This window comes from Thamnophis elegans, chromosome 9 (assembly GCF_009769535.1).
Source record: "Thamnophis elegans isolate rThaEle1 chromosome 9, rThaEle1.pri, whole genome shotgun sequence".
Taxonomy (NCBI): Eukaryota; Metazoa; Chordata; class Lepidosauria; order Squamata; family Colubridae; genus Thamnophis; species Thamnophis elegans.
Genome location: NC_045549.1, coordinates 14,028,978 through 14,056,316, shown reverse-complemented (window position 1 = coordinate 14,056,316; position 27,339 = coordinate 14,028,978). Strand labels below are relative to the sequence as shown.

Sequence of the window (27,339 nt, the reverse complement as noted above, 5' to 3'; positions counted from 1 at the left end):
GACGCTGACAAAAATATACTTGACATATCGAAGAGAAAAGTTACTTTCTCAAGCAAGACGAGTATAATAGGAAGTAGCGTGACCTTTTACAATGTTTCCTATTATGTGAAATTCAAGACAGGTTACCTTGGCTTTCGAAAAGAAATTAAGAAGAACATTTTGTTCAATGTCAGGTAAGTTTTAACTGAGGAGGGGGTTTATTGGGTTAAATTGGTATGGACTGGGAAGCTAAGCAGGATCAGGTTTGGTTGGGATTTGGATGGTGGAACACCAGGAAATTCCAAAATGGGAGCTACAACAGTATGATGGAAGCTCCGCCTGATTTACTGATCTAGGCTTTTAATGTCCAACCAAAACCAGTAAGTGCCGAAGTACTCTTTAAGAGTTGTTTGAACTTTAGGTTTCTGTGTCATCATCTCCATACATTGGATCACAGAATAACAGAGTTGGAAGGTACCTTGGAGGTCTTCTAATCCAACCCCCTGCTCAGGCAGGAAACCTATACCATGTGAGACAAATGGTTGTCCAATCTGTTCTCCAGTCCTGGAGCAACCACAACTTCTGGAGGTCCACGCAGTAGGTATTTAGAAGCAGCTTTGAAACTGTGGAAGGCAATCAATTGAAACGATGAGAAACTTATAGCTAATAATCACATGTTATCTGTCTGTGAATCAAAGATAACAAAGCAAAATGTGTAATTTGTAATATATATATTTAAAGTCACAACCCCTGGTATGCCCAAATATGGGAGGAAGGTCACACTTCCACTCTCTGTCTTCGGCTCGTCACAAGAGACCATCCAGACAGAAACCCAATATTTTTTACTGTTGCCTTTTTGTTACATTTGTTATATTTATGCTGATAAATAAATAAAGGGAGACTAGTATAGATCTATTTCAAGCTATTTAGCTCTCATCAGCTAGCCATACCCATATTGGGAATCGAACCTGTGCTCTATTGCCTCTTAGGCAGATGTGTTAACCTTTGAGCTACAGAGCTCAACTCCTTATCAGCCAGCCAGGGTGAGAGGTATATATTTAAAGTCACAACCCCTGGTTGGCTGATAAGGAGTCGAGCTCTGTAGCTCAAAGGTTAACACATCTGCCTAAGAGGCAATAGAGCACAGGTTCGATTCCCAATATGGGTATGGCTAGCTGATGAGAGCTAAATAGCTTGAAATAGATCTATACTAGTCTCCCTTTATTTATTTATCAGCATAAATATAACTATATATTTATAAATATAAATATAAATATATATATACAGTAAACATCTCCAGAGTAACAAACTAATTTTATTTTACAGTGGTGTCATGAAACCTGGTCTTAATGCAATTCTAGGACCCACTGGCTCTGGCAAATCTTCGTAAGTGTTAAATTAATGGAACAAAACCCTTATTTTATGATCCAATTAAATGTATATTGCAACTTAGTAGAGTCACAGTCACTGAGTGAGCCCCAGCAATGACTAAGGATATACAGCGGAAATGGCACCTTTCTAAGAATAACAGAATAACAGAGTTGGAAGGGAGCTTGGAGGTCTTCTAGTCCAACTCCCTGCTAAGGCAGAAAATCCTATATCATTTCAGCCGAATGGTTATCCAATCTCTTCTTAAAAACCTCCAGTGCTGGAGCACCCACAACTTTTGGAGGCAAGTCATTCCACACTGATTAATTGTTCCGTCAGAAAATTTCTCCTTAATTCTAGGGTGCTTTCCTCCTTGTTTAGTTTCCATCCATTGCTTCTTGTCCTGCCCTCAGGTGGTTTGGAGAATAGCTCTTCTTTGTGGCAGCCCCTGAGATATTGGAACACTGCTATCATGTCTCCCCTAGTCCTTCTTTTCATTAAAGTTAGACATACCCATTTCCTGCAACTGTTATTCATAAGTTTTAGAGTTTTAATCCAAGCTAGATATTTACAGGACTTTTGAACAATTGAATTCTTGGAACAATTAAAACAACTCTATATTTCTCTGGTGTATGTAGCTGTTTTGAAAAGTCATGTTTCTATTGGGTGCGCATGCACAGATAAATTATGATTTCAAAGGATTGCAAAGCCTCAGTTGATGTGTTCTTGAAATGTAGGTCTCAATCATGAAATGGGTTTTCTTTTTCTTTTAGGCTATTAGACATTTTATCTACGAGGAAAGACCCCCAGGGGCTGACTGGGCATATTTTGTTAGATGGCATGGGCCTGCCAACACATTTTAAATGCATGTCTGGATATGTAGTACAGGTAAGCCTTTGTTGCTATATATAATCCACATATTTTATTTCCCAGCAGCCTGTAGTATAGAACACCTTTTCATTTCTCAATCACTGCCGTTTATTTGTTATAAATTGGCCAAATAGAATGGTTTGCTTCAGCAATACATTCCAATATCCTCTGTGCTTCTATTGTAGAATCTAACATAGAATATTGTTAAACAAAATATACAGATGCTGAAGATTTAAACAGGAAGAGGAAATGAAATGTAAAAGAATGTCCAGGGGTTGTAAAATTAGAAATGAATACAGGTAGTTCTCGACTTACAACAGTTCATTTAGAGACTGTTCCAAGTTACAAAGGCAATGAAAAAAAATGACATGATGGTTTTTCACTCTTACAATCGTGATTAGGTGATAAAAATTCACACACTGACTCGTATTTATGACAGTTGCCGTGTCCTGGGATCACGTGAGTATATTTTGTCATCTTCTGACAAGCTAAATCAATGGGGCAATTTAACAACGGTGTTACTAACTTCACAACTGCAGTGATTCGCCTAACAACTGTTGCAAGAAAGGTTGTAAAATGGGGCAAAATTAATTTAACCACTGTCTTACTTAGTGACAGAAATTTTGGACTCAATTGTTGTTGTAAGTCGAGGAGTACCTGTATACTAGGGGTGGGGGATGGAAGTCTTGGAAAATCCTATGCATGTGGGAGCATGTCAGAATATAAAATCTATCTCTGCTTTGAGAGGTTTTTACAGGAATGCAGACCCTATAGTATATACAATTCTGTGAATGCTCAATACCCTCTTAAGTGTCTAACAATGACTGTACAATAGCAGTCTAAACAAGTGTAATGTCCAAATGACAATGTCCAGTTGTTTTTCTTAATCTCTAAGGATGACATAGTGATGGGGACCTTGACAGTCAGAGAAAATTTAATGTTTTCAGCAGCCCTCCGGCTACCTTTATCTATGAACAAATATGAAAAGAAGCAGAGGGTTGAACAAGTTCTCAAGGAATTGGATTTGGCTAAAGTTGCAGATTCCAAGGTATCATCTATACATACATTTAGCCCAAATGTACCAATATTTAGCGGTGTAAATATTTATGCCTAGAAACAATGGTACAAACTCGCCAAAATATGTCTGTGGGTTGCAAGAAAGCTGCGGCTTGGTGTTTGTCCACCTTTGACCTAATCAGAACGTGAGAGAAATTTAAGTCCATTAGTATTACTCTATTTTGCAAGAACAACGATCCCTGAGTGTTATAGGAACTGCAGTTGGGGCTCTGCTGAGCTTGTAGAAAGCATCCAGTCTGCAGCTGCTGTATCAGTCTTATCTTAACGTAATGTAGCAGCTGAAGGGCCTGCAAAAATGAGGAATTGTGGATCATCTCATCCGCATCAGAGGTGGGTTCCTACTGGTTCGGTCCGGCCGAATAGGTAGTAATTTGGCTGGACACGTGACCGTACTGTTCTATCCTGGGTACCACCAACTTTATTTTCGGTTCTGCACATGCTAATAGCAATAGCAATAGCAGTTAGACTTATATACCGCTTCACAGGGCTTTCAGCCCTCTCTAAGCGGTTTACAGAGTCAGCATATCGCCCCCACAGTCTGGGTCCTCATTTCACCCACCTCGGAAGGATGGAAGGCTGAGTCAACCTTGAGCCGGTGAGATTAGAACCGCTGAACTGCAGATAACAGTCGGCTGAAATGGCCTGCAGTACTGCACCCTAACCACTGCGCCACTTCGGCTCTACTAATCTATGAGGGAAGATTTGTTCAAGGCGGCCATTTTGTGAGTGCCTCAAGGACATGCATGTTCTCAAAATCCCAGTGGCCCAAATGCACCCAGTGATCCAAAGAGGTTGCCTCTTAAAACAGCTGTGGTGGTGCAGTGGTTAGAATGCAGTATTGCAGGCTAATTCTGCCCACAGCCAGGGGTTCGATCCTGACGAGCTCAAGGTTGATTCAGCCTTCCATCCTTCTGAGGTCGGTAAAACGAGGACTCAGATTGTTGGGGGCAATATGCTGACTCTGTAAACTACTTAGAGAGGGTCTGTAAAGCCCTGTGGAGTGGTATATAAATCTAAGTGCTATTGCAATCTTTAGGTGAGGTCTTATGGATTTTTCTGGCAACAAAGGATCACATGAACTCCATACGAATGTGCATTCTTTCACCAGTGTAAGAGGACAGGTTGCTTAAGATAACCATCTGAGATCCCTTATTCTATTCAATTAATGCAGGGGTGGGTAATCAATCTTCCCATGTGAGAAATGGGGCTGTTGTGAAGGGCCAAACCAATAGGGTTGTGAAGATGCATAGGCACACACACCCATCCACACATATATGTACATTGGAAAAGAAAAAAAAGCAGTCACCTTCAAAATAAAAGCAGTGCAGTTGTATTGCACACATGGCATGCGCTTAATTTACATTTGATTTCTAATTACTGATTGATCCCATGCGAGCCAGATGGGGACGATGGTCAAAATGCTGAATGTGGACTGAGGGCCCTAAAATACCTGGCATTCCGGGTTCCCATATTCTTTCAGTGATGTCCCATTTGATAAAGTCAGTTGTTACCAGGAACTGACATTATTAAAGTATTTTATGCTGAAATGTTTTTTCCCCCCATACTGTTCATGAAATGTTACATTTCCATGAGGTTTATTTTGTCATTTCCTTTGCTGCTCCAGGTTGGCACCTATTTTGCTCGTGGAGTTTCAGGGGGGGAAAGGAAAAGGACCAGCATTGGATTAGAACTCATTACTAACCCCAAAGTGTTGTTCTTAGATGAACCAACAACAGGACTGGATTCTAGCACGGCCAATGCTGTCCTGCTGCTCTTAAAAAGGTAATCTGTGCCACAGGTAGTGCTCGACTTACGGCCGTTCGTGTAGCGACCTTTTGAAGTTACAATGTAAAATAGTGGCTTACAGCCAGTCCTCGCTCTTACGACCACTGCAGATGTTTGCTTAATCATTGTGGCAAAAAAAGTGTTTGTAAAATTGTGTGCAACTCATTTAAACAATGGAAACGTCAGGCTCAACTGTGCTTATAGGTTGAAAACCGCCTGCACCAGGGGTGGGATTCAGTCAGTTCAGACCGGTTCAGATGAACCAGTAACTTTGACGATCAGCTGAGAGAGAACCAGTTCACTCCGACAATCAGGTTGGCCCACCCATCTATCCTTGCACTTTACTTACCCATATCCTCTCAGCTGATTAGCGCAGCAGAGCGGATTGCTGCGCCTCAGCTGTGTCACTCCCCAAAAAGTAACGTGGAAGTAAGATTTTGTAAAACTGTGCACGCACACGCAACACGCAATCACTGAACCGATTGTTAAACCGGCAGGATCCCACCACTGACCTGTACTTGTGTCATTCCTGGTGGCCAGGAGAATCTTCTTCATTGTGTGTCATTAATTCATTTCATTACACTGGTTGGAATGTAGTATAGTAGGCAAGCTCTAGAGTTCGATCCTTAAGGGGGTCAAGGTTGATTCAGCCATCCACCCATCCATGCATCCGAGGTCGATAAAATGAGTATTCAGATTATTTGGGAGAGTATGCTGACATTTGCAAATCACTCAGAGAGTGCTGTAAAGCACATACATACATACATACATACATACATACATACATACATACATACATACATACATATAGAAAACTCAATTTGCTATGATCAGTACATGCTGTAAATTTAGCAGTTTAATGAAGGAACATGTTTCATTTAGATTTTTTCTTCCAAAATAAAAAAAAATAAATGTTCAATATGTCTTTTGTACGTTTGCTAAAATAAATGTGTGTAGTGTCATAATACACTAATACACAAAATGCATAATACAGATAATGCAGGATTTGGGTTTGGCTAGTCTAGAAAAAAAAAGAAGGACTAGGTGGGGACATGATAGCAGCATTGCCACAAAGAGAAGGGGGTGGTCAACTTATTTATCAAAGCACCTTTATGCAGGACAAGAAACAATGGATGGAAATTAACCAAGGAGAGAAGCAACTCGGAATTAAGGAGAAACTTTCTAACAGTGAGAACAATTAACTAGCTTGCCTTCAGAAATCATGGACACTCCATCACTGGAGATTTTTAAGAAGAGACTGGACAGCCACTTGTCTGAAATGGTATAGGGTCTCCTGCTTGCATAGGGGGTTGGACTAGAAGACCTCCAAGGTCCCTTCCAGCTCTGTTCTGATTGATTGATTGGCTATGGTTAAGACAGAACTGGGCTAAAACAGGTGGTTTTAGCTGAGCAGGGGTAAGGCTATAAGACCCTCAGCAATTTTTGACTGTGGTAGCTTCATTCAAGACCCTAATCCATTTTCTCATTTCAAGCTGTATGTATTATACTTTGATGCAGAGCACTTAAAAGCAAAGTGTTCTTACATGAGTTAATGGTCTTCCCTGTGTTGCACTCAGGATGTCACTGCAAGGAAAGACAATCATTTTTTCAATCCATCAGCCCCGGTACTCTATTTTCAAGTTGTTTGACAGCCTGACATTACTTGCTGCTGGAAGGCTATTGTATCACGGGCCAGCTGACAATGCGCTTCCCTATTTCAAAAGTCTTGGTGAGTTTTTAACGGGGTGCGCCCCATTCTTATCTTATTTCATTAGCCCTCTGCTTTTCTGTTTGAGGAATTAACATTCCAGTATAGAATGGAAAAGGTATCATTTTAATTAAAAAAAAAAAAAACACCAGTTAAAATCAGTGGAATACAAACTCCAAGTGAAAAATGTCTGGCTGAAAAGGAAGAATTTGATCTTTCCTAAAGGCAGAGAAAGTGGAGCTGAACACAAGGCAATGCATTTCCATCATTGAGAGTTGTTACAAGTACAAATTATGGATGTGCCTGTGAATATTTTGGACAGTAAGAAATATATCTTGAGCAATGGTTAGTGAGAAAAAGTATTTAAGGAAATACATTGCAGAGATAAGCAAAGCCTGGCACCTGGTTATCTATGTGCGATCTGGAGGAAAATCTAAGAAAATGGAGCTTTGCTTACTTCTGTGAAGCCTTGAAGATCTGGCTTTTTCGGCAGACTTTGGATGGTGTGTGTGGGTGTGTGTGGGTGTAGGTAGGTAAGTAGGTAGGTAGGTAAATAGATAGGATGGGTGGATTGGCTTAATATAGCTACTTGATGTTCTGATTGTTTTCATAACAATCTTCTCCCCAGAATGGATATTTGGCAAATGTCACTATTGTATTTTTTATTTTTTAAATTGCTGTTTTAACGCTAATCATTCTACTTTTAAACTGGTTAGAATTGTGATAGACATTGGGATAGGTTATACACTGGATGAAACAAGTGGCAAGAAAACATAAAATAAAAAATGGTTCATATGTTTGTGTCTGGGAATGAAAAGCAGAAGGAAATAATCTGAGTTTAAAAATCTCTTGGAGCAGGGATTCCTAGCCTGTTTGCGCCATGGCCCTTTTGAGAGTCTGATAAAACCTGCAAATCCCTTTTAAGACTGACTGACTGAATGATTAAATGCAACCCCCCCCCCATACACTGCTCCAGACATAAATCATGTATTGCAAAGGAAACAAATTATGCTCAAAAATCTAAATCATATCTAATATCTTATCTAAATACTAACAAAATATATATGCCTCTTTATTAATCCATTTCATAACAAGAATATGCCCGTTTTTAGGACATACTAATTTTGGACAGTAAGATTTATTGAAATTAAACAAGACATTTTTGGAGTCTAGTGATCATAAATTTGTTGTGTGCTTGCTTTATTGAATGAAAAATTGTGTTTCAGTTGGGGTCAGAAATCCCCGCAGATGAAACTCAAAATAAGTCCTTAACTCCTCTGCCTCCTTGTGGTTAATGCTACAAAGCACAGTTTAACAAACAGCAACCTCTTATTATCTGATAAAGGACCTCAGAAGGCTCAGAGCAACTCAGCGTTAAACAGTTCATATAGAATTTAAAAAAAACTTTTAGGGCCTGGCAAATGGCATCTGGTACAGCCTTTTGGCTCAGATTTAATACAGATATGTTGCAATAGATGGGAGTTATTAAACCTCACTGTCTGGAGAAAGGTCAGTGCTAGATTATCCCTAGATTTATATTTGTAGTTTGAGATGTTTTCCTATATAAGTCACAACCCCTGGTATGCCCAAATATGGGAGGAAGGTCACACTTCCACTCTCTGTCTTCGACTCGTCACAAGAGACCATCCAGACAGAAACCCAATATTTTTTTACTGTTGCCTTTTTGCTACATTTGTTATATTTATGCTGATATGCTCTCCCTTTATTTATTTATCAGCATAAATATAACATCTATCTATCATCTATCTATCTATCTATCTATCTATCTATCTATCTATCTATCTATCTATCTATCTATCTATCTATCTATCTATCTATCTATCTATCTATCTATCTATATCTATATCTATATCATCTAATCTATCTCTATCTCTATCTCTATCTCTATCTCTACCTCTACCTCTACCTCTACCTCTACCTCTACCTCTACCTCTACCTCTACCTCTACCTCTACCTCTACCTCTACCTCTACCTCTACCTCTACCTACCTACCTACCTACCTACCTACCTACCTACCTACCTACCTACCTATCTATCTATCTATCTATCTATCTATCTATCTATCTATCTATCTATCTGTATATATATATGGAAAATAAACAAACAGTTGCCAGTTAATGAGGGAGGGAGGATTCGCTTTTCTGAATCTGGAGTTGCACCACCATCTTATTTATTTATTTATTGTATTATATTGTATTGTATTTATTTATATTTCACATTTCTAGACCACCCCTCTCTCACATGCTTAAGAAGCCAATAACTGGAGTTCATTTTCCTATTTGGCCAACTTATAAATATAGATATAAAGCTAGTCCTTGACTTATAGCAGTTCATTTAGTGGCGGTTCAAAGTTGCAATAACACTGAAAAAAGTGACTTATTATATTACTGCTTTTCACACTTACGACCGTTGCAGCACCCTTAAAGTCACATGATCAAAATTTGGGTACTTGGCAAACTGACTCATATTTATGATGGTTGCAATGTCCCGTGGTCATGTTATTACATTTTGCAACCTTCTGACAAACAAAATCAATGAGGAAACCAGATTCACTTAGCAACTGCTTACCAACAACAATTCACTTAACAACTGTGGTGAGAAAGGTTGTAAAATGAGGCAAAATTCACTTAACAAATGTTTCACTTAGCAACAGAAATTTTGGACTCAGTTGTAGTTGTAACTCAAGGACTACCTGTATAGCCCCTTTGGTTGGATGGGCAGTTTTGGGATCTAAATATAGTAAAACTCTGGTATCTCTGAAAACAATTACGACAGTTAGAAAGTTCTGGTTTATAGTGTCTAATTTAAAAAAAAGATTTGTTAGTACCTTTTTTGGCTATCCCTCATAAAGCATGATGAAGTAGCCAAATTGGATATAACTAATAAACACACCAAGTTGTAATTGCTTTATGAGTTTTCATTAAGACTGCTGTGGTAATGAATTTTTTTTTTAAAAAATTCCTTATAGGTTTTGTGTGCGAACCGTACAACAACCCTGCTGATTTCTTTCTGGATATCATCAATGGGGATTCCTCGGCGGTTGCAGCAAGTAAAATGACAATTCACAGCGCAAGTATGAATGACAATAGCACTTAGGCTTATATACCACTTCATAGTGCTTTTACAACCCTCTCTAAGCGGTTTACAGAGTCAACCTATTGCCCCCAACAATCTGGGTCCTCATTTTACCCACCTCGGAAGGATGGAAGGCTGAGTCAACCTTGAGCCAATGAGATTTGAATTGCTGAACTGCAGCTAGCAGTCAGCTGAAGTAGCCTGCAGTACTGCACTCTAACCACTGCGCCACCTCGGCTCTATTGTGGAAGAAATTGGGGTGTGTGTGCATTGCCCCTGAGCCAGCCGCACGTGGGTAGTTGTTTCAGAAAAAAGAATTAACTCATTAGCACCCTCAAAGTGAGGTGGGAGATTCTGCTTCAAGGGGCCTTTTCTCTTTCCTATACTCCAGCTCCAAAATAAAAAAAGAGAACTGTCTGGGCAGAACAGCCAAAATAATCTCAGCGAGGTGATGAAAGGCAAGGAAGGAATGAAGGCATTATAAATAAAATATATTTATAAAATTCATTTGTAAGGATGCAAGCAATCCTTGCTTAGTGACTGGCTGCTTAGCAACCATTTGAAGTTGGACGCCCCCCAAAGGTACTTATAACTTGGATTTGAATTTCTGAGGGCTACTCCACCCTTCCTCACCAATACGTGATTGCATTTTGGATGCTTGCCAACTAGTCCACAATTATGGCCATTTGTAGTGAACCATAGTCATGTGACTGTAATTTACATTTTTTGCTTTGTTGCCAGAAACTGGCATTTACTTCTGGCTTCCAGGAAAAATCCCTTCGCAGTCAATAGGCTTTGTTTAACTGGCTTGACTTATGATCGTAATTTGAGGTTCAATTACAACTGTACATCAAGGACTACCCGTACACACACACACACACACACACACGGACGTACACACACACACACACATATACTGATTTGTTCATTCATTCCTGGTTAGCATCCAATTCTTGTTTAAATTATTTTGCATTCCTATCATTTATTTCAGTATTTTTCAAACTTTGGAATTTTAGTGTGGACTTCATGCTGACTGGGGAATTCTGAGAGTTCAAGTCCGTATATCTTAAAATTGCCAATTTTGAGAAGTCTTTCAATTAAAAAGAATATTCTAAAGCTTGCGATGACACGTCATCACATGACATATCACAACCGTTTCCCCTTCACTAAACTGGGGGTGGGCATGGCCAGCATGTGATTCATATGGCCTGTGAGGCCACAAATTTGACACCCCTGTTTTAGAGAGTTTGAACATGTATGTATATGTATGTATGTGTCAGTGGTGGGATTCAAATAATTTAACAACCGGTTCTCTGCCCTAATAACCAGCTGGGTAGGCATGGCTCGGTGGTCATGTGACTGGGTGGGTGTGGCCAACTCAACGTCACTCATGTCGATGGGCGCTTCGCCTTAGCTGTGATAATGTAATAAGGGTTAATTGGAGAGGCAGTTTCTGTAAGCAGGGCAATAAAGATTAGGCCAGAAACAACACCAGAATGTTTCCTTCCTGCCTTCCTTACAGGATTAGCCCTGTAAAGTGGAAGGAAACAAAAGGAGATTTCTTCCAACAACCGGTTCTCCAAACTGCTTAGAAAGTTAACAACCAGTTCTCCCGAATAGGTGAGAACTGGCTGAATCCCATCACTGGTATGTGTATATAGTGGTGGGATTCAAATAATTTAACAACCGGTTCTCTGCCCTAATGACCAGCTGGGTAGGTGTGGCTCAGTGGTCATGTGACTGGGTGGGTGTGGCCAATTCAACGTCACTCAGGTCGATGGGCACTTCGCCTTAGTTGTTACAATGGTAACAAGGGTTAACTGGAGAGGCAGTTTCTCTAAGCAGAGCAATCAAGATTAGGCTAGAAACAACACCAGAATGTTTCCTTCCTGCCTTCCTTACAGGATTAGCCCTGTAAAGTGAAAAAAAACAAAATGAGATTTCTTCCAACAACCGATTCTCCCAACTACTTAGAAAGTTAACAACCGGTTCTCCCCAATAGGTGCAAACTGGCTGAATCTCACCACTGTTATACATACCAACATAAACACACTGCACATACACACAGACTTATTTGTAATTCCACTCTGAGGAGCTATTGATTTGGATACTGAAGAAAACGTATCTGAAAACACACTTGTCTTTTGCTGCCTTCCTTCATAGGCTGTTTTAAGATTATTATTAAGATTATTTTTCTCAAACCGCTTTGAAAAGCAGTGAAAAACTGCAAAATCACATGAATCTGGAATCATGGTAGAGATCAGCGGCTGCTCACCGGTGGAAAAGTGGCTGTTTGCAAAAGACAGATATGACCTAGAACATAAACTGTGGATCAACTGACCTGTATGTTTCTCTCGTTTTATTTGAATGCATTAATTTGGCTTTTTGTTGTCTCTCGAACAGTTCTGGAGGCAACGGAAAGGGAACAGGAGACCATTGCTGTAACATTAGCAGTACAGTTTTCTAAATGCAATTTCTACAAAAAAATGCTTGAAGAACTGGATGTACTGTCTAAGGAGCAGAAAAGATTAGGAACAATAATTAAAGGAATTCCATATTCCACTCCTTTTCTTCATCAACTCAAGTGGTTAGCCAGGCGCACATTTAAAAATTTGATAGGCAATCCACAAAATTCCACAGCCCAGGTAAACAAAGTGGCCTCCTCCTCCTGCTTGATATATTAAGTATTAACCTGTACATGTTTGATATATATTATGAAATAACCTGTATATGTTTAAGTGTTTTTTGATATAGCTAATCAGTGGCAGATCTAGAATTATTGCATTTAGGCCTATTTATAAATGGAGTCTTTAAAATCCTTAATGCTCTCTGGGCTTGGTTGTTCTCTTGCAGAACATTTCATTACCCAACTAGAGTAATCATAAATGCTGAAGAAGTCTGGGAATGAAGTTGCAAAGTAAAATCAAGCCATGGCTTCCTTCTCTAGTCATCTTCCGGATAATGAAACCACCTTCGAGCATTAATACATCATAGCTAATGTAATAATAGTAATTATTAAATTTTCTGCACAGAGAGGCCATGAAGTTAAAAAGTTTTGTTATGTGTGTGCTAGTCTTATGTGGATCTTATAAATTGCTTTGTAAAAATTTGACCTTGTGACAGGAATTATGATTTTAGGAGCTTACAATTTCCCCCTCAGCTAAGAGCTCTGACTTTTTTCTCACAATCATTTCTATCTCCCTAACCTCATTATAGATGGATTTTTGAAGGCATTCTTCTAAAAGCCCTTACATTTCATGGAATTAATCCCTTTTGTTAATCCTCTTAAATGGGTCTAGCTATGATCCTTGTTTCCCACTCCAATTGTTTAATGGTAGAATAAGTGCCGGCCTTTGGATCTTTCCGCAGCTCTCTTGAGCCTAGAACCACGTTTAAGAGCTTCCTGTCATTTTTATTGAGGCAATCCTTCCTGTTCAACACTTCAGAGCAGCCTGTTACCATCACCTTAGCTGAGATTTTAATTATATGTGCTTATTCTTCAAAATAAAAATCTTAGATATCCGTCAGCTTGATTATGATAATTGGTGCCACAATCCTAGGCATATTTATGTAACAGTAATCCCCATTAACCAAATAGTAATTCTGCATAGTCATTAGAATTACTTGGTTAACACATTCAAGCATAGTTTACTTTATTTTTAATGCCCTCCACCCTAAACTCCTGCTGTACAGTGACTTTGGAAGTCCATAGAGTTCCCAGACAGGAATTCTCAACTAATTAAATTACGGAAACTAAAGATTCTACATCAAATGATTTGTTGGTTAGGCCAAAATCAACTCAACTCAACCTAACTTAACCCAACCCTACCCACCACTTAGTATGTTTTCAAAACTTGGATAAGGTTGGATTTACATATATGCAAAATAGACTTTGATTGTGGAATAGTGGGTTATAGGAATCCAATTAACTGTCTCTTAGTCATCGGACTATGCCTAAGAGATAGGTACCATTGGTTAGTACAATGTAAGATACATACCTCCCAAGCCAAGACTACCAGATATGGGTACAAAAATGGGAGGTTTCTATAACTATTTGATTCCATTTAGTGGTTGACTAGATTTTTGCAGTTTAGATCACCCTCCTAGTTGTAAAAGCAGGTGTTTCCCATCCCTATTCTCCCTATCCTTTCCTAGGCATTGGAATGGAATATTTGTCATATCATGTAAACTGAGGAACTACAGAAAACAGCTATATTTCATAAGCTCCTTAATTTGTCAAAACATTTCATCCCTGTTTCATTCTAACATTGATAATTTGAAGTACCCTTTCTTCCTAGATAGCTATTATCACAGTCATGGGAATAATTACTGGAGCTGTTTTTTCTGGCGTGAAAAACGATGCAACTGGCATTCAAAATAGGTTAGTTAATGTAAGAAACATTTTTCTAAACCAAATGCACCTTTCTCAATTAATAGTTTAACTTTTGAGATTAGCAGGGCCTAGAACAATTCTACTAAAAAAATGTTAGCATCACAATCTCCAATATTGTTTTATTAGTTTGCTCCTTTGCTTGTTGTCCTAGGAAATTAGATAAACAACTTCACATCAGTTTCGATTATTTGATCAAAGTATTGTGTTTTGTTTTTGTTTTGTTTTGCTTTGAGGAAAATTAGGCAATTTCCATTGGGAATGTCCCAAGGGAGATCAAGAACATCAAAATGTTGGGTGTGATTGGGCAATAGAAACTATTTTTCTTTTGGAAATTTTAAGATGCTAATGGGGTCTCTGAGCTTGGTTATTTTCTTGCAGATGTTTCATTACCAAACTAGGTAATATCATCAGTTCACTAAGGACCCCAAAGTTCAACCCTGAGCTACAAATATTCACTTCTATTGATGTCTTATACTCTTTTATGGGCTTATATTGCATGCCTTTTCTAGTAACCAAGCCCTTGATGCTTCTGGTTTCCAGTATAGTTAAAAGTGCATCTATTTTTGATTGGCAAAAGCCACTGTGTACAGAGTGGCTATGCCCTTATTATCTGTATTTCAGCAGGAGAGATAGGACTTCCTGGTTGCTGTGTTGTATCATGCAGCAACCAGCCACTATATTTGGGTTCCAGATGACCACTAGACAGAAGCAAAGTCTTAAGCTTTCTCTACTTCTTTGCTACCATCTAGTAGTCATTGGGTAAATTACAACATATTCATTCTGTATGTACCCCATGTAACGTTTTCCTCATTTGGAAGCACTCTTGATTTTCTTATATTGTGATCCTATCATGCTCTGTGTCATTAGTGCTTCATATTTGTGGTCCATATGTTCTCCCTTTCTAATTTTAACATTCTTGGGTTTTCTTGTAGAATTGGTGCTTTGTTCTTTTTGGCAACGAATCAGGTTTTGAACAGTATTACAACCGTTGAACTTTTTATCACAGAAAAAAGGATATTTATGTAGGTAAATCTGCATGTAATGGAACATCACAGGTTTTTTTTCTTATAGTTCATAATTGCATTTGTTTACTCTTTGGTTAATCATTTGTTGGTTTCATTCACAGTGCCCATGCATGTTCTTTTGACCTATTGTTTGCAACAAACTGTAGTCAGTATCCCCCTCCCCTCCCCCAAGCGGAAGGCCCAGTCTCATGTTGAGTTATCCCCACAGAGAGTTGGCCGGGGTGAGGAGTCCCCCAGCAAGTTATCCTAAACCCCTCAATTCATGAGAACTGGAAGATTGTATTTCAATGTCTTTTTGACTTTGTTACTATTATGGTTCCGAGCAATGCTCCCAAACGCTTCAAGACTCCTTGGCTTCCTAAAAAAATCCTGTTTATTGGGTACATCATATCAGCACAGTCAAATGTGAAACCAGCACTGAATAATTCTGAATAATGAATAGTTTTTGGTATAATTAAAGAATAGATACTGGCCACACCCTTGTGTCGCAGGTCATATTAGCCAACCAAGCAGGTGATGAATTTCTCAGCACTCCCTCCTGCCTTATTGCTGTTATGTCTGACTCTGGCACATTGGAGGAAAACATTCTACATTCCACAAGTCCCCCTTCCCCACTAAATATGGCAACTAAGAAACAAAGCAAAAAAGAATATGGCTTCAGCTAGAATCTTTTTGAGCATTGACAGTTACCTTCAGTCCAAAACAATAATGAAGATTCTTACCTTAAGTATTCCAAGACTGAACATCCCTCTCTGTCTCAGGTATGATGGTATGAGTCTTCAGAGTCTAATTTTTTTAAAAAAAAATTCCATTCAGTGATGAACTTTTTCCACCTCTGCTTTGGGCAGCTGTTATTTATGACTTTAAAAGTCATATCCAATACCTTGATTTGGACTCAGAAGCAAACTAGCTCCCAATGCAGCTTGTGCAGCATAGGTGTTACACGTGCCATTCTTTGGGTGCCCAAGATGGCCGCATTCAGGGGTGGGTTTCTCGCCCCGTTCCAACTGGTTCGGTTGGAACAAAGCCGGCGGCATCCTCGCACATGCGTGCGGCGTCCTCGCGCACGCATGCGTTGTGCACGTGCACGGCACATGCATGCGTACTAGCATCTGTGCGATGCTCCAGCTGCTCCTGGAAGATCGCGCAGGCGCTGTATGCGTCCTGCGCATGCGTGGAAGCGCAGAATTCATCAAAACTGGGTAAGGAGCGGGCGCGGGCGCGCGGGCGGGCGCGGGTGGGCCCTTCGCCGTTCCCAGAAGTTACTTACTTCCGGGTTCGGCGACCAACCGGTTCGCAGGGACCGCCGCAAACCGGTTGAAACCCACCCCTGGCCGCATTCTGCACAAGCTGAAGTTTCCAAAAACTTTTCAATGGTAGCTCTATGCATACAGCATATTGCAATAGACCAAATGGGAGATGAACAGGGCACAAGTAACCGAGCGGAGACCCTCCCTATGCAGGAAAGGGTATATAACTGTCACACAACATGAAGTTGAGCAAAGCCCATCAGAGACAAGGCTGCCACCTGCTGTTCAAGCAGGAGCCGTGAGTCCTGGAGGACCTCCAAATTACTCCCTGGGTGTGTCTGGAGTAGTGCAACCCCACCCAAGACCAAAGATGATAAACTCCTCGATGCAGAAGGGCTCACCCACTGCTACTCCATCCAACCAGAGTTCTGCTGAAGTATGTTGTTCCCCATCCAGGTCCCCACAGCCTCCAGGCACCAAAAAAGAACACCCATGGTATCACTCACTTCACCCAGGATGGTGAATAGATGCAAATAGCGAATACGAAATGTAGCTAAAAAGACTATTTCATATTTAACTGAACATTTAAGTTAACTGAAGAAAATCCACTAAATTCCTACATGGGTCTAGGCCCCGATCTGAAATCCGCTATATGCATTTATTTGATTATTCTGGTTTTGTGTATGTATATATGTGTACAAGTATCTTTTTTCTTGCAGACATGAATATATAAGTGGCTATTATAGAGTATCTGCATATTTCTTCTCAAAAATAATAGCTGACATGATGCCAATGAGGACTTTGCCAGGCATCATCCTCACCAGCTTGAATTATTTCACAATAGGCAAGTGAACTCAGTTCTGCACCCTTTTTTGTGGTACAGAGAAATGAGAGATATTGTTTGCTTTCTGTTTTATTTATTAGAGTTTTAAACTTCTGCCTTTGTTACTTTTTAAATACCTCAAGACAGCAAACATACCTAATATTCCTTCCTCCTCCTATTTTTTTTTCCAGATAGAAAGGAACTAATCCAAAATCACCCAGGGTGCTTTCCATGACTAAGGCTAGACTAGAACTCACAGTCCAGTTCCTATCCTGATGCCTTAAACACTAGCCCAAGTTGGCTCTCTTTAGTTATAATCGCTGTTATATGCAAACAACTGAACAATTGGATAGTTTATTCTCTCAGGGGAAGTATAAGGAGGCTGAAATTGGTTTAGAGCTTGGCACTGAGAGCCACTTTGGTGTAATGGGATGCTGGCCTAGAAATCAGAAGATCAGAGTTGTTGGTGTGGGGAAAATGGAAGGCAGGAATATAAGGTATTGCCATCTTAGGTTGTATTATAAAAATGGTGGGATAGAAATATAAGAATAAGAATAAATGGAAGAAGTGCTCAAGCATGGCCAAGCAATACAAAAAGTTTAAAAAGACAGTAATCCCGTCCCCCAAAATTCCAAACCCAACTGTTTATGATTGCTAAGCAAATTCACTAGTTTTGGGAATGACAGAAATTCTCCAATGTAAAGGGAAAAATGCAACATCAAATAGTTTATTTCTATCCCTTACAGCAGGAGTCCTTAATCCCCAGGCTGCAGACTCCTACCACTCCACAGCCTGTTAGGAACTGGGCCGTGCAGGTGAGCAAAGCTTCATCTGCACACGTATGAGATCTAGGTAGCTCATGAAACTATCACCCCTCTCGGTCCATGGAAAATTGTCCACGAAACTGGTCGCTGGTGCCCAAAGGTTTAAGGAACACTGCCTTACAGTTCATGCCATCCTGGAAGGAAGGACATGGCTGGGTAGAAACTCTTCTGCAAGGGCCTAGCAATACACAAAATAAATTGGATATCCCACTTGCAAAATGCTTGATTGTGATAAATGAGTCTTGCAGGGATTGCTAAGCTTTTTAAGACTTATGGGACAATTATAAAGTTGGGCTATTATTTCTGGGCTGCAAAAATCCGTCCACTAAGAGGTTTCAGAGGAATATAGCAAACTCCAACTGTTTGTGCCCTTTTAGGATTGTCTGAAATGTTTTGCAACTTAGATATGAAAGCCTTAATAAAATTATTTTCAACTGACTTGTCAACACAAAGTACAAGCAGGAGAATCTTAGGAAATAAAAACAAATTCTGATATATGACATGGCAGTAAGCACCGATTTTCCTTCTGAGTGGACATGCAGAAGTACAGGTAGTCCTCGACTTATGACCATAACTGAGCCCAAAATTTCTGTTGGACAGTTATTTTGTCCCATTTTACAACCTTTCTTACCACAGTTGTTAGGTAAGCCACTGCAGCTGATAAGTTAGTAGCTTGGTTGGTAAGTGAATCTGGCTTCCACATCGAGTTTGCTTGCCAAAAGGTTGCAGAAGCGGGACATTTAACTGTCATAAATACATAATAATTGGCAATCACTCAAAACACCACGGTTTTGATCACATGACCATGAGAATGCTGCAATGGTCGTTAAGTGTAAAAAATGGTCAGAAATCACTTTTTCTGCCGTTATAACTTTGAACAGCGACTAAATCAATAGTTGTAATTCGAGGACTACTTGTTTAAATCCCGGTTAAGGTTGTTACTAAGCATGTATGTACCTTTGTATGCATCCAACATATGTATATGTGTATATGTTAATTCCTTGCAGGTTTCAAGCCAGTTTTGGCATCTTTCTTTATCATGATGCTTACTATTATATTAATTGCATATGCCTCTAGTTCTCTCGCTCTGGCTGTTGCGACAGGACAAAACGTCACATCAGTTGCGAACCTCCTGATAAATATTTGCTTTGTTTTTATGATTGTGAGTGTTGCCTTTTAATATTTACTTGTTATATGTAGCTTGCTTATCTTTAAAAAGCTAGGTTTCGGTATTCCGTTCATTGGCCTAAATGCTGGAAAACTCCACTATAAGCAGAATCAGAATTGGAACAATGCATCCCAATGCATGTTTGATGGGTCAACCAGTGGTATAGTCAGGACAGAAATTTAGAAATGTATCCCTGCAATCCTTTCAGCAGGACAGATATAGCACTGTTCACAATAAGCCTAGCAGAACGGCTGCAAGGAAGAGATGGCCATAGGATAGTATGTCAGGGAATTGCGCAGTGGATGTCCAAATGAAATCAGAGACGCTGACACGAACTTGATGTTTTACATAAATACAGGTAGTCCTCTACGTACGACCACAACTGACCCTAAAATTTATGCTGCTAAGTAAGAAAATGTATTGCATTTTGCTCCATTTTACGACCTTTCTTCGCATATTTGTTAAGTGAATCACTGCAGTTGTTAAATGAGCAACACCGCTGTTAAGTGAATCTGGGATTTCCCATTGGTTTTGCTTGTCAGAAGGTCACAAAATGTGATCACATGACCCAGAACACTGCAACCGCCATAAATATGAAGCAGTTGTCAAGTATCTGAGTGTAAATCACATGACCAGATAGTCATAAGTGTGAAAAATGGTCATAAGTGTGAAAAATGGTCATAAGTCACTTTTTCAAGTGCTGTTGTCACTTTGAATGGTCACTAAATGAACAGTTTTAAGTCGAGGACTACCTGTAAATATTTTTTGCATCTATATTTTTACAGCAGACAAGATAGGCAGACAGGAGCATCATGAGGTAAATCACAGAGTACACAGAAGAAAAAGGCGGGGGGAAAGGGAAACTCCCCCTCTATACCCACAGCAACCAATCATAGCGCAGATTGCCTCACACAGGAGCCATATTCTCCAATCAATCAACTACAACTGTGTGTTCTGGCTCATTGTACAAGCCCAAATATTATCAGGAATTAAAAAGTTTCTGATTGCACAGTTTAACATAGGAGTCCCTCAATAAATAAAAATAACTGGCAGTCTTGGAGGATTTTAGCTCCAAGCTAATTATGACCTAGGTTAAGTGTCCGTCCCCCACCTCAATATGTGGACATTAGCTTCCAGAACACTCTAACCAACTGGATCATTGTACAGTTTGACAGAAAGTAGCCAAAGGGGAACCTTAGTCCATATCCTCAGTCTTTAGGAAATCAGGCCACATAAGATGCATGAGACAGTATCCTGAATAACTAACTTCGTCTATCTATCTATCTATCTATCTATCTATCATCTATCTATCTATCTATCTATCTATCTATCTATCTATCTATCTATCTATCATCTCTATCTATCTATCTATCTATCTATCTATCTATCTATCATCTATCTATCTATCTATCATCTCTATCTATCGTATCTATCTATCATATCTATCTATCTATCTATCTATCATCTCTATCTCTATCTATCTATCTATCTATCTATCTATCATCTCTATCTCTATCTATCTATCTATCATCTATCTATCTATCTATCTATCTATCTATCTATCTATCTATCTATCTATCTATCTATCTATCTATCTATCTATATCTATCATCTCTCTCTCTCTCTCTCTCTCTCTCTATCTATCTATCATCTATCTATCTATCATCTCTATCTCTATCTATCTATCATCTCTATCTCTATCTATCTATATCTATCATCTCTATCTCTATCTATCTATATCTATCATCTCTATCTCTATCTATCTATCTATCTATCTATCTATCTCTATCTATCTATCTATCTATCTATCTATCTATCATCTATCTATCTATCATCTATCTATCTATCTATCTATCTATCTATCTATCTATCTATCTATCTATCTAACATCTCTCTCATCTCTCTCTCTATCTACAGTATCTATAATCTCTCTCTCCCCTTCCTCTCTCCCTCCCTCCCTCTCTCTCTTTATCTATCTACAGTATATCTATCTATCTAGCTATCTAGCTATCTAGCTATCTAGCTATCTAGCTATCTAGCTATCTATCATTCATTCATCCATCCATCCATCCATCCTTCCATCCATCCATCCATCCATCCATCCACCCATCCATCCATCCATCCATCCATCCATCCATCCAGTGGTGGGTTCCTGCCAGTTCTAACCTCTTCTATAGAAGAGTTTCCACAAATATACAGTGCCATTTAGAACCTGTTCCAGCTCCCTCTCCCCGCCCGTCCGCACATCATCAAGATGGGAGTTGAAGTCCACAAGTCTTAAAGCTGTCAAGTTTGAACATCCCTGGGGTTTTTTTTTCTCCTAAAGTGTTAGGGGTGCAAGGGTCTTGTAACTTGACAGCTTTAAGACTTGCATGCTTCAAATGCCAAAGTTTCTGAGCCAACATTTTGGTTGCTAAGCAAGAGCGTTGTTAAGTGAGTTTCACCACATTTTACAAGTTGGTCACGCCCATCCAGTCAAATGTCTGCCAAGCCACTCCCACTCAGTCACATGGCCAGCAAGCCACTCCCACCCAGTCACATGGCTGGCAAGCCATTTCTACCTGGTCACATGGCCGGCAAGCCACTCCCATAAAGCAGGCCACACCTACAGAAGAGGTTCTAAAAATTTTGAAACCCACCACTGCATCCATCCATCCATCCATCTGTAATACAGGATAAGTTCATGAATCTGATTAGCTTAATTTAGACTAAATTAACCATAATCATAAAAGGTTCACTCTTAAAAGTATAATAGGACACTTCATTGCTTTTTCTAGTTTTTTAACAGGGTTATCAACTCAGGAATTTGGGCCTGATTCTCTTTTCCTGGATACATGAAACTTGACAGATATTTTGCCTCTGGAAGCGACCCAGGGTCTTTAGTTGCTTTGGAGTTAGAAATATAACTTGTTTGCCATTCTTCCCTGCTACTAGTCTCCCCATTCAGATAACACAGGTTTGGGAGCATGAAAGGCACTCAAGTTTACATAATTGCAACTAATCATGGGATACCTGTGTCCTGATGGCCCCCATGACATTACTTTCATCTCCCATCTATGAGTTAGACAGGCAAAACTCAGCTTTAGTTGTTAGTTCTTTGCTTTTATTCTGCCACCCTCCAAAGGTATCTTTGGGGTGCATAGAATTTCTTAAACTCTGTCATCCAGTAATTTGGAAGTAAGGCAAACGATCAGGCATGATTAGAACCAGAGACAATAGAGTCAGCATCAGGGAGAGCGGATTTCATGTTGGGTTGTTTTCTTACAGATCAGGGATGAGTAGCTACCACTATGAATTGCTAGTACAGAAAGGCCAGTGACTTTCAATTTGCTGTCAAGAGAGAGCTTGTGTGTTTCCAAAGACAATATTCTTTTGAAAAAGAGCCTAAAATAGCAATCATAAATAAACAAATTGCAGGAACTTTGCTTCTCAGGAAACGTGAAAGTCACAAATCTTCCCGTATTCTGTATACTGTATATGCAGTGGCAATGATGGATGAGGAATGAATCCTGGATATAAATGCAAAATTCTTTTGTGGAGCTCTGGACAAAATTCTATGCCATAACAGATGTCTCTCCCTCACCCTTTTTTTTTTCCTTGCAGGTTTTTTCTGGTGTATTGGTAAATCTCACAACCATTACATCTTCGTTATCGTGGCTGGAATACTTCAGTATCCCTCGCTATGGCCTAAATGTAAATAATATTATCACTAGTTTTATTTGTTAGCTATTTGTGAAAGAACTCATCATCCAGAACTATCAAACTGGTAGAATTGACTGGAGAATGGTCTTTTCTTCCTTGGCATGGCTTCATGTAGTCTCTTGGAGCTAAAGTGGACATGTTCCTGTTTAGGAAAATTGTCTTACATGCTTCCAGGATGTCAGTACCATTCAGCAGTTCCCAGGGATTCATGAAAGCTCTGCCATCCCCAAAGATGTTGGGATTTGAACACTTTACCTCCAAAGGTTGTCCTTGTTCATACAGACATGATACGCTAGAAGAGGGATGGGGAACTATGGCCAAGCTGGCTCAGGAAGTCTAGGAGTTGAAGTCCACAAGTCATAAGAAGCCATGGTTCCCCACCTCTGAGATAGAAGGACATTCTCTATTTGGCTTACAGCGGGATTGGGGAGGATCTGTTCCTTTTTGAAGAGAAGTGGGTAATAGCAGTAGACTTATATACCGCTTCATAGGGCTTTCAGCCCTCTCTAAGCGGTTTACAGAGAGTCAGCATATTGCCCCCAACAATCTGGGTCCTCATTTTACCCACCTCGGAAGGAGGGAAGGCTGAGTCAACCCTGAGCCGGTGAGATTTGAACCGCTGAACTGCTGATCTAGCAGTAGCCTGCAGTGCTGCATTTAACCACTGCGCCACCTTGGCTCTGGGTGGGTGGGTGTGCTTTCCTACAGTCTTACTTGAAGCAAAACCCCACTTTTCAGAAGCAGCATTTGCAGAAGTGTTAGAAGACCATTCAAGTACCTTTTCTATTGTAATTATTGCTTGTCCTCTTCACTGGCGCCACCACACATTTTACCCATTTGCACAAGACACCCCTTTGGGGAAACATTGTTAATCTGCCTGTTATTCTGCTTTTATTCTTTTATTATTCATTGTTATTCTGCCTGCTAAGGAATTCTAGCACACCAGCTAAAGAACCATTTGAGGGATTGTAGGATATGTCCTGCACTGCACACATTGTCCAGACAGACATCCTTTGGTCTATTTCCATGGTTTCCTGTGAACCAGCTGTGTATTCAAGCAACCTAATATTTATAAACTAAATGAAGTACTGTTTAGTGGTGAGAAAACTACTTTCATGGAAGCTCTTTAGAAAATGTTCTTCTTCTCCAGAGCCAAGTCCAAGAAACTGCAATATTTTGAAGTTACAAACGGAAAAATGGAATAAATCGTAATCTAATGTTGACATCTAGTGGTTTATTTTGAGAACTTTGTGTGATTTCAGCTTTAGAAGAAAAAATTCTATCCTACATAAGTAACTCCCACATAGTGGCAAAAAAAAAAAAGTGTATGTCTTTTAATACAATTTGGTAATTGGAAAAGATGGTACCAAGTTCTGATTTTTTTGCCACCCTAACTAACACGCTCTCCTCTTCTATAGTTGTACACAGGGTTTTGTGATGTGCCAAGAATCCTCAAAGGATCCCTTCCAACTCTATAATTTTTGAATGGGCAGTGTCTGTGATTTCAACTAAATATTCAAATGGATCTACCATTTGCAGTGCTTCTTAGGAGATTCAGAAAGAGGGATAGATCACGGTGTCATGATTCACACCACACATTAAAACATCTGGCTTTATTTGATGTAGCTTTGGTTAGGTTTGCTGTATGAACCATAGTTTACCTTATAAACCATAGTTTATGGCCTAGTGTGTTATATAGCTGCATATGAAGTGCTAAAGCTATGGATCCTCATCTATTTTGTACATGTGACTTATGCAGTTCATCCAAAAAATTGTTACAAACTGGTAAATTTGAACTGGATACTGCATGGGAGAGCAGAATAATAATATCTCCCTATTTATTAAGGCTTAAAAATTCTGATAATTTAGAACATCAACATAATGGGGCATCAATATCTCCCTATTTATTAAGGCTTAAAATTCTGATGTTGCTTTAATTTTAGCAAAGCACTCTCATTCCTGTCATTTTGTTGCCTTTTAGGTCCAACTGCACGGGAAACCTTTCAGATAATATAAGCAAGTAATTCCATTATCTGTCTGTTTTTCAAAGGCTTTACAAATCAACGAATTTACTGGACTCAGATTTTGCACTGAAACCCCAGAAGGGGTCAACGCAACATGTGTTTCTACTTCTCCATATACAGTGTAAGCATCTGTCACATGGCAAACTGTTGAACCATCTAGAAAAGTAAAACAAACAAATAACAGTGCCCAGGTTTCTTTAATTATTACTCATGCTGTTTTTTTTTAAAGGAGATGTTTATTACGTAAAAATATTCAGGACTTGCTAGTGAATAAGGTATGGAACTGTTGCCAACTTGACGGGGGCAAAACGTTTGGAAGGGTGGCTTGCAGAGCATGTTGAGCGAAGCATCGTTCATGGGGCATTAAATTTGTTGCATCCTTGTGGAGGTTTATATTTTTTATAATTGACTCTGAAGGTGTATATGCACCACACTTCTACTGGGGCTTCCAGAAAAGCAAAGAAAGCACACATGAAAACAACCGGAGAAGCATTCTTAGCATATTTCATTGTTATTCACCAAAATTTAAACTTTAAAAATATGATATTTCTGCCCAAAACTTGCTATTCATCTCTAGTTTTCTGCCACAACAAGGCATAGCAAACAATGAGTTTGCTTAATGACCATACTCTTAATGACTGTGGCATTCGCTTTATGACCGCAGTGTTTGCTTGATGACTGTCATGAAAAAGATTCAAAAATCATGGACTGGCTGTATTATGGGCGTAAGCAGAGGACTATCTGTATGAATTTACATCTACAAATAAAAAAGTAAATTAAGAATTGCACTGTCCTAATACAAAAAATTTTAACCCCTGTTTTTAGATGCACTGGAGAAGACTATTTGGAAATGCAAGGCATTGGCACAACTTCTTGGGACTTGTGGAAGAATCACGTTGCACTTATATGTATGACTATAACTTTCTCACATTTGCATATCTGAAATTGAAATTTCTGAAGAAGTATACTTAGCAAGAGACTATCCTTATTTAACACAGCATTGTACTTTTATAATAAACATTTAGTTCTTGTAACATACGGTATACAGTTCTTGAAACACCTTGCTGGCTCATATTTTGTAATAATTATGGAATTGCAATTGTTGTACAGCTATTGCCTTCAAACTGAGGGCCAGTTTAAGCTAATCTTTTTTGAAAAATAAAAGAGAACACGAAGCCCCTCAAAATTCTATCTGAGGTATCTATACTGCACAAGCCAGATATCTGATCTCTTGCAGTCCAAGAAAAAATGGACATAGAAGTCAATCCCTGGATGACTGGATGAGAAGATGGTATCCCCATAACAGACTTGATTGGCCAATAAGAGCAGGGCAGATCCTGGCTCCTGTCTGTATTGCTGGTATAATTAACGAGGCACTACAGATTCTCTGTATTAAGATTTATACTGGAAAGGAAAAATTCCATGTGACAGTGAGATAACTGAAGATAATTAGATTGTCTCAACTACAGAGGATGTCATAAAGATGTGTGTCTCTTAAAATGAGGTATCGTTATTACTTAGTAGTAAATGAAATGTGAAGACAAGTTCTATAATAGTACTGTCAATGAATTAGGGATGTGTAAAGAATTTTACAGAATATCCAGACCTTGAAGCAATACCCATCTTAAGTTTGATCTGGGCTCTGAGCTTCAAAAGAAAATTGTGGTGTTTTTTTTTTTTAAAAAAAAGGTTTGTTTTTAATCTTCTTTTGTGTTTTGCTGATAGTAAGTTTCAGGATACATTTTAAAATGCAAAGCCTCTACGTTGACCTGGATTGATTAATTCTGCTTTTTCTGCTCAAGGTTTGGTGTGTGTCTGACCTTTTATGATGTGAAGAGTAAAAAAACCTGTGGTTTTAAATGCTCAATGAGCAGATTTTGCTCTTTTTTATTGCGCAGGGCTAGGTTTTCATTACTTTGTTAATTTAGCTCTGGCTGTGATTTAATTAATGATTAAATTTAAATTTTAAACTGTAATGTAAGCTAAGTTCATCTGCTTCTTCCACCCCGAATTTCCAAGTAAAACAAATCTTGCTGAAGTCTAACCTATTAAGTGCTAATTGAAAGAGTGCTGATAAAAGAGATTATGCTATTTTGGTAAACACTTTATTTAATGAGCTAAAAGAGTGTTAATAAACTTGGGTGAAAACTAGACAAAAAAATTCCCAGAGGAGTAGAATTTTGTTCCTATTCTGTATGGCTTAAAGAGTCAAAACATTTAAGTTTTATTTCAATGGAATAAGGAAAA

At 39.1% G+C, this 27,339-nt stretch overlaps 1 protein-coding gene across 1 annotated transcript; it reads left to right on the top strand.

Moving 5' to 3' along the window:
- The first annotated feature begins 7 nt into the window (after window positions 1-7).
- On the top strand, window positions 8-26,064 carry LOC116513397 (broad substrate specificity ATP-binding cassette transporter ABCG2-like). The gene is given in 16 exon segments (XM_032224458.1): window positions 8-173; window positions 1,306-1,365; window positions 2,121-2,235; window positions 3,113-3,265; window positions 4,919-5,076; window positions 6,657-6,808; window positions 9,777-9,881; window positions 12,287-12,528; window positions 14,182-14,264; window positions 15,209-15,298; window positions 17,271-17,395; window positions 19,206-19,360; window positions 22,970-23,059; window positions 25,119-25,213; window positions 25,918-26,009; window positions 26,012-26,064. Coding segments are annotated over 15 exon segments (1,761 nt in total). The 5' UTR covers window positions 8-173; window positions 1,306-1,312.
- Window positions 26,065-27,339: the final 1,275 nt, after the last annotated feature.